The following is a 17,361-nucleotide window of genomic DNA, read 5'->3' as shown; positions in this document are numbered from 1 at the left end:
CAACCAATATCAAGACTTCGTAAAAAGTCTTTATCTTTAAAAAAGGATGATTCTTATTTTGCAGTTTTGCTCTTAGAAATTCTGGCTCTGTTTTCATGTCTGGAAGAACACAATAGTAGTTCCATACAGAGATTATTTAAAGAATGTCAGAGAATCGATGAGGCTCCTTGCCCATCGTTATGTTGAGCAACGGGGATGCCATGGGTATGATCAGAAAAAATGATCTCATTCTTTTTTTCTACTATCTGTTCTATCTTTTCTTCTAATCACCTCAGATAACAAAACTGTTTCTTATAACAAAAACAGTCTCAGTTAAGTAATTAATATTAGTAGAATAATCACAAGAGGGCCTTTTAGTTGTCTTGATGTCTGAGGGAAGGAAAGAACAGAGCAAGTGAAGAACTAGAAGATCAGCCTGCGCTCCCCACATAGACACACTTCCCTCTGCAGACTTCCCCGGCCTGGAGCAGAGTAGCTGGAGGAAGAGAAAATCTTTTACCTTAAATGAAATTCATCATTTTGATGAGATACTGTAATTACTGAAATGGGACCGACAGACTTGTTATGATCAGAGAGTAACCATAAAATTTATAAAACCTGCATACCGCTTTATCCAGGGGTACAGAAGAGAACATCACTCCACAAAGTAGGGTGAATAGACAGTGGAGACAAAGAATACAGGTGCGCACACGACTGCCTCTTTCAAGTGCCGTTTGTTCAACATAACGGAGCACATGCTTCAGAAAACTGATATACTGAAAAATTAAAATCTAGTTCCTCAAAGAGTTAAATGAGGCATGATTATTGCTATAGAAAAAGAGTTGTGAAGAAGAGTGATGGGATCAAAATGGCAGATGCCTACATTCATTCCTATCCCAGATCCCTAGAAATGACAGAGCAGATACACGTTCGAATCAGTAAGCCCACGGGTGCATCAGCAGACATGGAAAATACACTCAGTTGGCCTAAATTTATACAGAATTCCTGAAACAGTAGAGGCAGGTACACTTGTGCTGATGTTGGAAAAGACTGTCCAAGTAGATCCACATGAGGATGCTGGAACTGGTGGCATCAACTTCAAGCTCAGAGATTACAGAAACCTGAAGCAAAAGGAGACCCTGACTCCATCACCGACTTGCCCCAAACATCTCCCTTTTTCCTGGTATAAGTGGTTCTCCTCCAAAGGCATTTAAAATTATTCCATTCACAAAAATCTGATCCATATGACTCTTTCAAGTACATAGAGATCTGAATGCAAGAAGCATCTGTAAGTATAGTCTTATGATCAAAACACTATTCTACTATGTCAATCAAAGAAAAAAATACCTGAACCAATTAAGTAAATAATAATTGAATTTCTCAGATCTGGTATAATTATATCCCTTTATATCCCTTTTAGAGTCATTAATTTTTAAATATCATATATTCATCCACTAAAATAGCTCATATTTGAGAATTTCTTGGCTATTTTTTATAGATTCATAAAAAGAATGTTAGCACACTCTTGTACTATTCATTTATTTACCATTTTAAAGGCCAAAATGACTGTAATGCTAGTCATACCAATATTAGCCTAATATGCTCATTCACATTGTCCTGTTAGTTCTAGAAATGCCTCGGCACTGATCCATTAGCCATATAAGAAAAATCTGTTTAGAAAATCACCCATTGGTTTTCCTTGTTCCTTTATGTCTGATAAGTTCTCACCGTCTACGACACAGCATCAAAGGTACCCTGTACTTAATTCTTCTCAGTTTTGAGGAAGTTTCCTTCCTCAAAAGCTGTCTTACATACTGATCGTAACAGAGGTAGTGCTGTGAGGATCCTTGGATGAAGGACTTTACAAATGAAGGAACCATGACAGAAGAGCTCTGAGCATTTTAGCTTGCATGGGGCTCACTCTGGTAGAGTTAAGAAGCACCTGAATAAAGTTTAAATAAAATACCAAGACAAAAAGCTATAGTTTAAAATGCTATTTCCCATAATTGCTTAGACTCATAAAACAATCAGAGAAAGTGGCCTGAATGAGTGCTTGTCCGGGAAGCTGCGTCCCCATGGCCCCGCATGCTCTCCTGAAGCCAGAAGGAGCACTGGAGTAGGAATCTGATTATGCCACCCTTGAAACCTGACTGGTGCATTTCCAGATTCCACCAATGAATCGTTCCTTTAGATTCAGCTCAGGAGCTGTGCTGTGGGCATCTCCACTAGGAAGCCATCCTGACCCTCCCCCTCAACACATTTCAGTTCAGGTGCCCCTTTCCACGTCTTAATCTTCTTCCTATCATAGCATCCATCATACACTGTGTCACTGTGGTTGTACATCTGCACTTTCCCCTGCAAGCCTGTGAGTGCCTAATGTACAGTGACCTCGTTTTGAATTGCTTATCCCAGCACTTAGCAAAATAACAGGGCCTCAATATATATTTGTGAAACACAGTCCTTTTTTCCTTCCTCTTCCCCCCTTTTTTCTTCCTTTCCTTCCTTCTTGCCTTTATTTCTTTCTTTGTCTCTTTCCTTTATCCCTTCCTTCCACTAGTACCTATTGAGGACCCCGTCTGGGCCAGGCACCATTCTAGGAACTGGAAACACAGCAGAGAACAAAACAAATTGAAGTCCCTTCTCTCGTGGTGCTAGTATTTAGTCAAGGGACATGTGCAATTAACAACCAAAGAAGTCTTAAATATATCCAATGCTTTAAATGCCATGAAGAAAAATAAAGTAAGGGAAGAGGATAGAGAGGAATGATATGTATGGGCTGCTCTTTTATATACCAGTGGGCAACTAGCTCACTGAATGAGTGGGACTTGTATGTAGGTACAATCAGAAAACAAACCTATTGTTCCTCCAGCACCTGCCCATCCATAGCCATTTGGTGAGGAGAATTCTTTCTTATGCTCCTTGATAAAATGTAGGACAATTGCCAAGACCTCCGTGGCCACTCTCAGCTAATACAAACATCTTCTGGCTACTTCTGTCCCAAGAGGAGTCTCATTGAAGTAAGTAAAATCCTCAGTACCCATGTACGATCCAGAACTTCATTTGAAATGAAAGACTCATTCCTGTAATTTAGGTCAGCTTTGGCCTGACATATGTCAGTGGGAAAGATGGCACAGTTGGCTTCTTCTCAATTGTCCCTCTTAAACGTCTTCCCTACTCCTCAACTCCCTCTGGCTTCTTTAGGGTTTATGATGTGGGTGTGGAGATACAAGGAAGGAGAGAGGTAAACGCAAGAAAGGTGGAAGTATAATCTTGTTTTGGTCTCCTCTGGGCATGTCTGTTGTCTGACCCTCTCTGGCACTGATGGATGTTCAAAGGTGAATTTCTTGAGTGTTCTGCAGATGTTGAAATCCCTTCTGGAAACACCCAGTGGTTATGCTCCATGACACAGGGTGTCACTGTCCTGCCTCAGTCCCTGGGAATCCAATCACTGTCCCTCCCATTCCTACAGGAGCGGCTCTTAGGCAGGTTCTGAAACAGCTCTCTGTCATCTTTCTCTTCTATATCTGATCCCCAAAAGCCGCCTGAGGGCCTGAGTACTCAATTATCCTTGTCTTACCAATGATGTACATGTAGCTAGTTCCCCTCTCTCTGCTCTGCTGCTTTGGAAACATCACCAGCACCTCATATCTCTAGCTTCACCAGGCAGATGAGACTCACAGTACGCCTTTTCCAAAATACTGTTTTTCTACCCTCAAACCCTTCTTTTGGTTTCTTGGCTTTCAATCCTCTTATATCCCTCATGTGAGTACCGGCCTAAGGGAACTATCTTTGAGGGTCTCACCTAACTGGCCTAATATTTCACTTTGGCACATGGGACTATGCATTTATTTGTGGAGAGTCTCAGCTAAAATGAAGATCAAGAAATTCCTTTTTAAAATACTGTTACAAATAAACAGTGCTCACATTAGCCCCAACACCAGCACTGAAGAGCAAGGAGCACTTCATACAGTGGAACAGAAATGCTGGGGGACAAAAAAAAGCAACCCCCATTCAGCAGAAATATTGCAAAAATCCAGAAATGCTAAGAAGACATGTAGGAAAGGAAACAGGGAGGAAACGGGCTACCTGGCATGTGCGCGGACACAACTCAGGAAACAGGACAGAGGTTATAGATAAGAGATGAGAAACCAATGTCTCCAACACATGTCCAAGCCACAGCAAAAAAATAATCAGGTTCATGTTCTGGAAGGAGGATGCAGTGTTTGGGGGGTAAAAAGGCCCCGGGCTGGGTGTGGAACAACATGGCACTCCAAGAGACAGTTTGAGGAGTATTTAAGATCTTAGACTCTGGAACCAGAGGAAAAAATAGATTTTAATTTTTAATACACTTACTTGCTGTTTGACTTTGAACAAGTGATTGAGCGTCACCTGGCCTCGGTGTCCTCATTTACACAACGTGGCCACTTGGAGCGCGAGCCTGAAGAGTTGTCCAGAGGATGAAATGAGGCAGTGTTCATGGAACCCTCTTACTGAATCGATCCTTTCCATCAGTAGGATGCAGTCATGAAGCAACTTCATTTTTAATCCAGCTGTCTCTTCCATCCCACATGGATGGCTGCTTCTTCCCTTTCACTTAATGGGAATTTTCAACCAGTCCCTTAACTTTTCTAGGCCCCTCAATCTTGAGAAGGATCTCATTTTAGTTACGGAATTTTTCAGTCCAGTGAAATCATCAAAATTGCTAACTGTATTAGATTTAAGTTTCTCACCTTCCCAGCTGGGTGCTACTTTAGGCAGGGAATCCTGCAGCAGGTGAACCTTGCTGTTTCACAAGAGTCAGACACCTGGACCCTATGCCCTCTGAGTTCTAGGATACACATATTAATCTCTCTGATTTCCTTAAAACACCTCTCACCTGAGGAAGAAGGGACATGTGTCCCACAACGAAATAAATCCTTCTTGAACTCTAGTCTTCAAGGACATAATCACTCATACAGGCCTAATCTGGTTTAGAATATCTTAGCAGGTCCTGCCTAGATGGTCTAGCATCTTGCTTTAAGATGTGTGTTTTTCATCAACTAGTGAGAGCATTGTAGTGTTTAGGTCTCTATCAAAATTCTGTGGCAAGAAGAACTCATCCATCCTTCTGCTACATCTAGCATCACACCTGACATATGAAAATAGGAAGGCTCTGTATCTATATCTCCCTCCTTTTTACACCTGGGACCTTAGGTGAAATCATTTAAAATCAGTGGGTCTGGGTTTAGAACTAGAATAATACCCTTCTTGTGGGCAGAAGACATGAACAGACATTTCTGCAAAGATTACATCCAAGTGGCCAATAGACACATGAAAAAGTGTTCAACATCACTTGGCATCAGGGAAATACAAATCAAAACCACAGTGAGATACCACCTCACACCAGTCAGAATGGCTAAAATTAACAAGTCAGGAAACGTGCGTGAAGGTTCCTCAAAAAGTTGAAAATATGGGGCGCCTGAGTGGCTCAGTGGGTTAAAGCCTCTGCCTTTGGCTCAGGTCATGATCCCAACATCCTGGGATCGATCCCCATGTCAGGCTCTCTGCTCAGCAAGGAGCCTGCTTCCCTTCTGCTCTCTCTGCCTTTCTGTGATCTGTCAAATAAATAAATAAAACTTAAAAAAAAAAAAAAGTTGAAAATAGAGCTACCCTTTGACCCAGCAAATGCACTACTGGGTATTTACCTTAAAGATACAAATGTAGTGATCCAAAGGGGCACATGCATCCCAATGTTTATAGCAGCAATGTCCACCACAGCCAAACTATGGAAAGAACCTAGATGTCCATCAACAGATGAATGGATAAAGAAGATGTGTATATATAAACAAAGAAATATTATGCAGCCATAAAAAACCAAAATCTTCCCACTTGCAATGACATGTATGGAACTAGAGGGTATTATGCTACATGAAATAAGTCAATCAGAAAAAGATAAGTATCATATGATAAATATCATATGATATAATCATATCTCACTGATATGAGGAATTTGAAAAACAAGACAGAGGATCATAGGGGAAGGGAGGGAAAAATGAAACAAGATGAAACCAGAAAGGGAGACAAACCATAAGAGACTCTTAATCTCAGGAAACAAACGAGGGTAGCTAGGGGAGGGTGGGAGGAGGCTGGATGATGGACATTGGGGAGGGCATGTGCTATGGTGAGCACTGTGAATTGTGTAAGATTGATGAATCACAGACTTGTACCCCTGAAACAAATAATATATTATATGTTAATGAAAAAATTTTTTTAAATAGTATCTTTCTTTCAACTTTGTTATGTTAAGAAGAGCAAGAAACACCATTTCCTTACACCACACATGAAAATAAACTCAAAATGGATGAAGGACCTCAATGGAGGAAGGAATCCATCAAAATCCTTGAGGAGAACATAGGCAGCAACCTCTTCAACCTCAGCCACAGCAACTTCTTCCTAGGGACATCGCCAAAGGCAAGGAAGCAAAGGCAAAATGAACTATTGGGACTTCATCAAGATCAAAAGCTTTTGCACAGCAAAGGAAACAGTTAACAAAACCAAAAGACAACTGACAGAATAGGAAAAGATATTTGCAAAGGACATATCAGATAAAGGGCTAGTATCCAAAATCTATAAAGAACTTATCAAACAACACCAAAGAACAAATCATCCAATTAGGAAATGGGCAGAGGACATGAACACACATTTTTGCAAAGAAGACATCCAGATGCCCAACAGATACATGAAAAAGTGCTCCACATCACTTGGCATCAAGGAAATACAAATCAAAACCACAATGAGATACCACCTCACACCAGTCAGAATGGCTAAAATTAACAAGTCAGGAAATGACAGATAGCTGGCAAGGATGCAGAGAAAGGGGTACCCTCCTACACTGTTGTACTGTTGGTGGGAATGCAAGATGGTGCAACCACTCTGGAAAACAGCATGGAGGTTCCTCAAAAAGTTGAAAATAGAGCTTCCCTAGGACCCAGCAATTGCACTACTGGGTATTTACCCTAAAGATACAAATGTAGTGATCCGAAGGGGCATGTGCACCTGACTGTTTATAGTAGCAATGTCCACCATAGCCAAACTATGGAAAGAACCTAGATGTCCATCAACAGATGAATGGATAAAGAAGATGGGAGATACACACACACACACACACACACAATGGAATACAATGCAGCCATCAAAAGAAATGAAATCTTGTCATTTGCAACAACATGGATGGAACTAGAGGGTATTATGCTTAGCAAAATAAGTCAATTGGAGAAAGACAACTATCATATGATCTCCCTGATATGAGGAAGTAGAGATGCAACGTAGGGGGTTTGAGGGATAGGAAAAGAATAAATGAAACAAGATGGGATCAGGAGTTAAACAATAAGATACTCTTTATCTCACAAAACAAACTGAGGGTTGCCAGGAAGAGGGGGGTAGGGAGAGGGTGGTGGGGTTATGGACATTGGGGAGGGTATGTGCTATGGTGAGTGCTGTGAAGTGGGTAAACTTGGCGATTCACAGACCTGCTCCCCTGGGGCTAATAATATATTATATGTTCATTAAAAAAATCAAAAAATTATAAAAAAAAAAAAAGAGGAGCAAGAAGCAAGATGGGTGAACAAATGCTTTATATACAAAAAGTCTAGAAAATGTAACTTACTATTAGGATATAAGAATAGCAATTTTGTCAGAAACAGTTGACCCCTTGACCTATTTTCATTCCTGTCTAATATATCTGTAAACCTGGAACAATAAGGACAAGGTTTCAATGACCATGAACAAAAGTCATAAAGAAGGTAAATATTACCTTGTTTCCACACCCTCTATTAGACCTGAGGTTTGATTGCTGTAACATGTATAATGTACAGAATGAAAGTTTGAGGTTCCTACATCTCACAGTTCACTTCATCTAACTTTCTCCCACAACCCAGAGACCAAGAACATTTTCATTTGGGAGTCAAAACTAAATGTTTTTCTAAGAGACAAAGATGCCAAGTACATGCCAGGCAATGTGTGCTTTGCCCAACTTGCTCTTGTCCTGACCACACAGCCCCATGGCTTAAGAAAGCAAGGCTAAGCTGGGTTTGGTGGAGCAGGGCTTTGTGGCTACTGACAGAGTTGAGTATCAGACTCAGGAACCCCTCCATGTGCTGGCTAATGACCCCAAAGGCAGCCTGGTGCAAAGGCAAGAGGCCAATGTGGAAACTGAGGAAACCATCAGAATGCCCTTGAGGTCTGAGCTGTAGGGAAAAAGGACACTGAGCCGCACAAAATCAGGATGCCAGTGAGACACTGGTGTGTGTGTGTGAGTGAGTGAGAGAGAGAAAGAGAGAGAAAGAGAGAGAGAGAGACAGAGGGAGAGAGGGGAGGGAGGAAGACGTCTTGTTTTAGTTGTCTTGTCTTGGTTCCTGTAAGTATCCTTGATTCCATTTCCAGGCAGCTGCATCATTATAATAAATGTCCATTTTCCCGGCTATCCTTATTATTCTCTATCCACTGTAACTATAAAAGGCAGGAAGGAACAAGCATAAGCCCAGATAAGCTCATTGATTCCCATCACCCTGGAGACCTGAGAATCTTCAAGACTCATGCCCAGCATAGATTTATGGATCTTCCTAGGCTTGCCCTATTTCAAAATAGCCCTGGTTTTAGGGGCAGAGTGTGGTACAAACCCAGTCTTCTCAACACATTTGCATCTGCCTAGTCAAATTACCAGCTCTTCACCCCAAGACCATCCTATAAGGTTGAACTGAGTCTTCAACTAGCCCAAAGTTCTTGACATTGTAGGAAACAATTTGGGGGCTATGGAGAGGTGAGCTCCTGCCTTACGGCATTTGGGTAGGCACCTAAATAGCCAAGGAATAACCCACTCGTGGCAATTCAAACAGGAAGTACTCATGCAGTGAACATTCCTTTGGGAACTGCGTCACACAAATGTTAGAATAATACAAGCATGTTTTAATAACTCACAACTCTACCACCTTACGAAAAATATAAAGGACTGGAAATCAAGGAACTAGATTCAAAGTTTCACTTTTCCACTCCCTAACCGGGGACTTTGAGTAAGTCACTTAACCTCTAGGAGTTTCTCCCCCTCTGTAGAGTAGAGATAACACCACCTACTTCACAGGGTTGTTGTGAAGTTTAAAGGAGACATATGATGTGGCAACAGCATCATAACAGCACGAACAGTATCCTGAGCACTTGTGATGTGCCAGGCACTAAGTTAACTACTTGATATGCCTTATCTCATTTAATTTCTCCAATAACCTTATAACTAAGTCACCTGCCAAAGTCCCAACACAGCATGGAGGGGTGGTGCCAGCGAAAAATTCCTCCCTTTATTTTTCCATGTTTCACTAGGAGGAAGATTCCCGATCTAAAGAAATCAGAAACAACTACTTACTGGGGGTTCATCAGTTCCAAGTCGCCAATATGTTGAATTACACAGTTTTTTTATGTCCTCAGGACCCTCTATATCATAATCTTTTGGATAGGCTTCTCTGTCATGGTGCCTTAAAAAATAAATTAGAATCTGTTAGGTGGTGAGGTTTTTTTTTTTTTAACTACATATTGCATTTAAATTTTTAAAAAATTATCCAATGAAAATATACTATATTTGTGACATTGTTTTAATTATAAATTCACTGGATGTGGGACATATAAAGTATTTTCCATTTCTTTTCAAGTAACGCTGAGGGTACTTCCTAAAAACAATGCAGTACATATGATAAAACTAATAATATCATAACAACAATATTTATCCAACACAACAATTACTAAGTGACTCCAATGAAGTGAACCTTATTTAATAATGTAGATTAGTTACCAAAAGTAAATTCTAAAATAAGATATGGTAATAAATTAGAAAGGCAACTTGCCACTTTAGCAATTTTTTCTACCATTTTAATTAGAAGTTTTTTTCAAAATGAGAAAGAGCAAAGTATCTGCTCATATGGATTTATAACATATGCTTCCTGCTTCTAAAGAGGGTTTAAAGGAAGCTGACAATAAAACATGCGCTGGAAAAAACATGTAGACAGAAGAGTGGAAAAAAATATTCCAAACATCTTGACTAAAAGTGTGGATAGAAATAGTAATAGAGGAGGGATTTGGGAAGAGGGGAAGAGAAATGAAATGGAGTGGCCTGCAGCAGAAGTAGCTATTTTTACAAAGCTTTCTTCGGTAAGATAAAGGAAGCTGAACCCAAACATTCCTCAGAAGGGGCCTTGCTATTGAGGGATACAGGGCTAGGATTGTGTAAGGGATACTGAGGAACCTATCCATCCATCCATCCATCCATCCATCCATCCATCCATCCATCCATCTACCCAGCCAGCCAGCCATCCAGCCAGCCATCCAATTGTCCACTCATTCAGTCAATACTTTAAGTACCTACTATATGCCAGGCAGGGGACGCAATGGGGACTAAGCCTGATGCAGTCCCTGCATTCATTGCTCACACACTCTGGTGAAAGACACAAGACAATTCTACAATGTGGGCACAGGATCATGGAAGCAGAATGGCACCCACTCATCTGGATGGGGAACTCTAATCTAAGTCAGGAGGCCCTTTAGGACCTGAACCCCCACCTCATTCCACCGTATGAGGACTGGGACCCTGCACTGCATTCAAAATACAGCCTTGTCTTTCTGCATCTGAGATGAGAGCAGAAGACTGCATAGAACACAGCAGCAAGGGAGCCAGGGTGGTGCAGTAGAGCCCAGGCATGTGAACCCTCTTCCTTCTACACATCTGAGCATTAAATTGCAAAATACTAAAAGCATTTTGGTACCATATCAGCATTTTCTGACACCCTCCGAGGAAGCTCTCACTTTAGTCCTTAGGGGGAATACTGAACAACATCAAGAACCAGGGGTGGTAGAGTGAATGGGGCCACGGGTTTGAGTCATTGCTCATGTCCTAGCTGTATGACTTTAGGCAAGTCACTTAATTTTTCTGTGTTTCCATTTCCACATGTGTAAAATGAGGACAGATATAATACCAATAAGATTTTTGCAAAATGAAAAATACAAAAGCAGAACATCCTTCAAATACTGTAAAGTATCATAAACACCCATGTATAATGAATACTAATCTAGCTTTAAAAAATTCTGGTGTACAATAATTGCAACTTTATTTTTTTCTTAATTGTACTTAATTTCTTTGCCATGTGCTCATATTGCTAAGATGGAAAAACCTTAATCTTGGTCAATTCTGGATCTCTTCCCACTCTCAAGGGCCTGTGTGGTGCCACATGCCAAGAATCCATCTTTGTTGTTATCATCTTTCCCTGCTGACATCGGTGGAAACCTCCTCGTTCTCCTGTGGTCTTCCATTATGGATGCATGCAAATCTCTGCTATGCCCTTCTGGTCCTGCCACATGGACTCCTGCTTAGACTGGCACTCTGCCACAAGCGTGCCATTATCTAAGCCAACAAGAACCTTCATGTGTCCCTCTCCACCTGTTCCTGGAAAACAGATGCCATCCCTGAGCTGTTTGCCTAGCCCCTCAAGGTTTCATGTCGTCCCCTGACACTGGGCTTGGAGGACACACACACCCCCCACAGTTCAACAGCTCCAAAACCACTACCCTGGGAATGGATGGCTAGGCAGTGATAGGTCTCATCTGCTCGAGAATTTCTAAAGCTTTAACCTTTCCAATTTGGGGTCCCAGACACACACACACACACACACACATTTTCAACTTCTCTGCTACACTTCGTCTTCATTCCATGAACTCATCTATCATGGGATAGGGTAGCCCAGCTCTTCACCTGTTCTTTCAAATCTATGGTGTCATCCTAAGACCCAAGCTTTTGAATCCCAAACCCAAGAATTTGGTGTTTTTGTTGCCTGCTGGGTCTTTCTTCCCTGAGGCAATAAAACCAGAATATCTCCCCGGGAGCATAAGAATGAAGAGGAAAAGCACAGTTAACATTTCAGTGTGTGATCCTAGTGCCTATTTCTTCACAGTGCCCAGTGTCCAGAGTGTTTTAAAATATAGGAGTGTCTTAACTATTTTTTAATCAGCAAAAAAAGAGAATATAATACATCTTAGATTGTATCCATCTTTATACCAATGTAGTTATAAACTATCATTTTTAACTTTTTTTAATGAAGGAAGGAGCCCATGAAGGCAAAGATAATCAGTGTCCATGAAAGTCAGAATGTACAATATATTTTTAAGTTGTATTATAACTAGATTATTACAAAAGATGCAGGTATGTTCCTTCACTTAAAGCAATCTCAGTCCTAAAAGTCCAGCACTGAAAACATGAATCTACAATGAAAGTCTTTCTGTGGAAAACGGAGCTAATACACATGGCCTCCCCTAATGCTGGCCCAGCTGCCCACAAATAAGCCAACAGTCTACAGGTTCTGAGAGATACACAGCTAAAGAAGACCTGCCCCTACTTCTAAGAGACTGCCAGCCTCACAAAGAGGAATAAACATGCTAAAAAAAAATTATAAAGTATATAAAATATAATATAAAAAATAAAGATGCTTAACATGTATAAAAATATAGTAAAGTGATTAGGGTATTATAAAGAAAATGACAGACTGAATTAATTCTTTATTTTATTATGTCAGGTGAACACTGACTGTGCCTCAGTTTCCTTGAGATGAATTGAGAATCATACACTGAGGAAACAAATGAATCAACGGACTGAGAGTCTCAAGTGACATGTAAATGCAAAATATTATCACGTGTAATAATATTGTGTCTATCAATCATATGCTTTAGTTTAGTTTCAATACTTGTTAATGCCAATTAAACCTTAGAGTACCTTTATGAGACATATATCAAGGTATTATAACATATAATAAAGTAAAAAAAAAAAAATATATATATATATACACACCCACACACTTTATATAGCCTTGTTCTCCTTGTTATGTGCATTTATTGACGGTCACCATACATACATACAACAGCCATAACCTGCCATTTACTGCAACAGAAATTCATTATGAGAAAATAATAAAAATAATAGTAAAATTTACAATGTCTTTGGACCAGTAACTTTCAAACTTTTTCAGTACAGCCCCCCTCACCCCAGCCCATCTTGAGACATGGGCCAATGTCTGAAGACTTTTTTGGTTGTTGCATCAGGGTGGGTGGCTGCCTCCAGTGGGTAGAGGCCAGTGATGCTGCTAAACATCCTACCATGCAAAGAACCCGCCCCCCCCCATAACAAAGAAATATCTGGCTCAAAATGTCAAAAATGTCAAGGTTAAGAAAGTTCCAGGGAACAGTTATATACCAGACTTAGATCAGTGGTTCCCAAAGGTGTTTCATAGAGCAGCAAAATATTCCCCCAAAATTTGTAGAACCAACATAAAACTGCCAACTTTTGTTTTAACAGAAGCATTAAAAAAATAAAATAACCATCTACCACCTTTAATAGGAAGACCTCTAACACCAAAGATAAGTAAAAACAATCTCAGAGTCCTTTAAACTGAATAAATTTAGCTATATAAATAACTTGCTACATTGTCTTTACAGTTCATCTTATGGTCATTGTTGACCAGTACTGGTCTAGTCTACTGACTGACTTCTTCAGATATTAATTTGTCCAGACATGAATTTGACAGCAGCTGGTCAGCAGTCAGTTCAAGGTCAAAGCTGCTTGAATACAGGTATTCCGTAATGCTGACTGAAGGAAGAACTATGTCTTCCATGACAAGCATGCAGGTACTGGCTGACCTTCTTTCTGGGAGAAGAGTCCACAGGGCTCCCTGCCATCATTGCCAGAATCTTCCTTGACAAGCAGTCTTGCTTCTGCTTAGGACCTTGCTGTATCAGGGCCAGAGCTGAGTGCTGTGACTCTTCCTTTATATAAGAAATCTTTATGTAAGCCATCCTCAATTATAAGAGATGAAGCTTGCATTCTCTACTCTGTTGTGGAAGAGACAGTATGAATATGAATAGAACTGGGAATGGGGAAAGGACTGACAGGACAGGATCAGAGCTGCCAACTGTATGAAAAGGAGCTTGGAACTATAACCCTGTAGTCAAAAATGGCACTTAGCCTGCTACAGAGGGGATTAAGATCAATACAATCTAGTAGGTCAAAGATAGCATGAGCAGTTCCTCTTCTGGACAAATGCCCAACTTATGCAGTCAGCATGTAAGTTCCTACCACCAACTCTGTATCACCTGAACGCTTGAGTCCTGTTCTTCCTATCTCTTCAGGCCTAATGTAGTCCCAAGAAATGCCTTGTCGGGAGAGACAAGGGTCTGTTTCTGGGGTCCTTTGGGAGCTGGGGTTTCCTATCATAAGAGTTGGATGACTCCACATCAAATTTGATTGGCAAGCCCCTGTTGAATAAACACATACAGCTGAAAGTGAGTTGCAAAACTAAAGAAACGTGAGTCCAGAGCACTCTCGGGCAAGGACCTGCAGCTCCCCTCAGGCTGCCCCAAGCGAGAGTGGTCCGGCTCCCAGTAGAGGACGGCGTGTAGTTAGGCCATAGGATTCCTGCTGCAGGAAAAGTGACCAAGTTGTATTCTAGTGGACCAAGTGACACTCACATTACACTAAAGTTTACACGTACTTTCCGTGGTCCCACGTCTATGTGGGAGCTTGCAACAAAGTGGAGGCTTGCAACAAAACCTGTATCTGTGCTCCACCTTTCACATTTTTTTTCTTTTTAATTATGCATTAATGAATTTGCCTTCTCATTAGACTCAGAGTATCTTAGATACAAGAATTATTCTTTATTCATCTTTGTGATCTCAGAGCCTAGCATAGTCTAAAATATTATAAATGCTCATTAAATCTTCACTGATTGATTGATTGAATGTTCTTACATTGTGTTACTGTCACCTTAATATAAATGTTGAAAGCAGAGGCTTTCAAATGTGTCCATAAAAATAAAAAGCATCCCAGCTCACTCTGCAAAAGCACATATAAAGGAGTGATTATGCATATAGAGAAGCTAGTCCTTTGCAACAAAACCTTGTCTCCAGAGGAATTATAAACCTACTTGCTGAGTGGGAAAGCTCTCGGCATACATATGCATAACACTGATTGCAACGGGGGTGTGAATCTGAGCAATATCTGACACGAGAACAATGAAAATCCCAACCCTTCGAGCTTCTAGTTCCTTGACAAGAGACACATTTTCTTTGCGGATTTCAAAGATGTTAAAAATGTTTTGTTAAAACTCCAGATGGAAGAATATATTAATTTTAAATTTTAGAATTATTAATGTAGTTCACAACTACTCTGTCAGTTATTATATTTTCTGATATAAATCTAACCCACGCGAGAAGAGAAAGATATCTTTTTTATTAGGTTTTATAAACATCTGCTATCTAGAACTTTAAAAGAAAATTACCCCAGAGAGTCAGCTCTATTTCCTGACACCTCAGAAGCATAAAGCCAATAGAATCAAAGGCTATAGAGAAACATTTGACAATGCTTTTTAAAGATTTCATGGGAAAATGATTTACATGCCAAAGTAATGTTATTTTAGTGGCACATTCATCAAACTGACAAATGAACACTTTTAGATGTATTTGCAGAGTTATAAGGAAAATCTTATGTCCTCGGGAGAAATGGTGACATATCAGATTTATGACGAAGGTCTTTGGTTTTCAATGTCTCATGGTCTATGTGATTTTGCATCTATAACCTGAAACCATGGAACTTGAATCCTAAACTGAACTCAAAAGAAAACCATCTGACAAAGGCCAGTACGTGAAATTTTCATTTTCATTTTCATTTTCTTCACTGGACATGTATTGAGGGCCATATATTGAGTGACATATATTGAATGAGTGAGACCCATCATTATTAAGGATTTTCTTCATAGGAAGTTTTCAGAAACAGGAGGCCCTATGGAGAATATTGGGAGGAAACAAAAAACAATATAGTAGTGGGAGTCTGTGTCTAAACAGTTTAAATGTCGTCAGTCTGAGTAACTGCCAAACACATGACTTTGAAAACAGCTGAAGGGACATGTTTAAGACATGGTGCTACTGTAATCGATTAATCTACCTGGAACATTTTCAGACGGAAATGAGGTACTAAGTACCTGGTAGTGGTGAAAACCAGGATTGTCCTGGCCAAATCAGAATTAAGACATTCCATTATACCATGTTTTACCAACTGGATCTCACTAATCTTAAAATCCTAGGATGCTTCTCGGGGTTTCTTTGATTCTCCCCTCCAGAATCAACTTATATCAACTGGCTAAAGACACGCTAGGAGGTAGAAGAGTAAGACTAAAGAGAGACAGCATTTTTTAAAGTGTATTATACATTAGTAATTATAGTAGTCCAAAGAAAACCTTGACAGTATATCTTTTATAAATGGAATGAAGACCAGTTCCTCCCTGCAAAACAAAAAGCAAACATCTGATGACTTGTATGAGCTCCTTCCCTATAGTCTTAATATTACTTTTTGAAATAATTTGGATGAACTCTACTAGAATAATATCAAAAGATTGTATTATATGAGCTTAAGGCCCTTTATTTATTTATTTGTTTGTTTGTTTGTTTTCAGTGTGACAGAATTCATTGTTTATGCACACATCCAGTGCTCCACGCAATATATGCCTTCTATAATACCCACCACCTGGCTCACCCAACCTCCCACCCCCCCACACCTGCAAAACCCTCAGATTGTTTTTCAGAGTCCATAGTCTCTCATGGTTCATCTCCCCTTCCAATTTCTCTCAACTCCCTTCTCCTCTCCATCTCCCTATTTCCTCCATGTTATTTGTTATGCTCCACAAATAAGTGAAACCACATGATAACTGACTCTCTGCTGGTCTTATTTCACTCAGCATAATCTCTTCCAGTCCCGTTCATGTTGCTACAAAAGTTGGGTATTCATCCTTTCTGATGGAGGCATAATACTCCATAGTATATATGGACCACATCTTCCTTATCCATTCATCTGTTGAAGGGCATCTTGGTTCTTTCCACAGTTTGGCAACCGTGGCTATAAACATTGGAGTACAGATGGCCCTTCTTTTCACTACATCTGTATCTTTGGGGTAAATACCCAGTAGTGCAATTGCAGGGTCATAGGGAAGCTCTATTTTTAATTTCTTAAGGAATCTCCACTCTGTACTCCAAAGTGGCTGCGCCAACTTGCGTTCCCACCAACAGTGTAAGAGGGTTCCCCTTTCTCCATATCCTCTCCAACACACGTTGTTTCCTGTCTTGTTAATTTTGGCCATTCAAACTGGCGTAAGGTGGTATCTCAATGTGGTTTTAATTTGAATCTCCCTGATGGCTAGTGATGATGAACATTTTTTCATGTGTATGTCTTCATTGGAGAAGTGTCTGTTCATGTCTTCTGCCCATTTTTTGACATGATTATCTGTTTTGTGTGTGTTGAGTTTGAGAAGTTCTTTATAGATCCTGGATATCAAC

At 40.2% G+C, this 17,361-nt stretch overlaps 1 protein-coding gene across 7 annotated transcripts in view; it reads right to left on the bottom strand.

The window, feature by feature from the left end:
• CFAP95 (cilia and flagella associated protein 95) overlaps positions 1-17,361 on the bottom strand; it is a 233,222-nt gene that overhangs the window by 155,896 nt on the left and 59,965 nt on the right. For 6 of the 7 annotated variants that reach the window (XR_014302247.1, XR_014302248.1, XR_014302249.1 and 3 more), the window contains exon 2: positions 9,371-9,479. The exons of the other annotated variant lie outside the window; for it this stretch is intronic. Coding sequence is in view for 3 of the 6 variants with exons in the window: in XM_082696706.1 (XP_082552832.1) it covers positions 9,371-9,479 (109 nt within the window). In the remaining 3 variants the exon portion in view is untranslated. The remainder of the gene's footprint in view (positions 1-9,370; positions 9,480-17,361) is intronic. 7 annotated transcript variants of the gene reach the window in all.

Source organism: Mustela nivalis (genome assembly GCF_964662115.1).
Source record: "Mustela nivalis genome assembly, chromosome: 13".
Lineage (NCBI taxonomy): Eukaryota > Metazoa > Chordata > Mammalia > Carnivora > Mustelidae > Mustela > Mustela nivalis.
The sequence above is the reverse complement of the archived record's forward strand: the minus strand, read 5'-3'. Positions and strand labels throughout refer to the sequence as shown.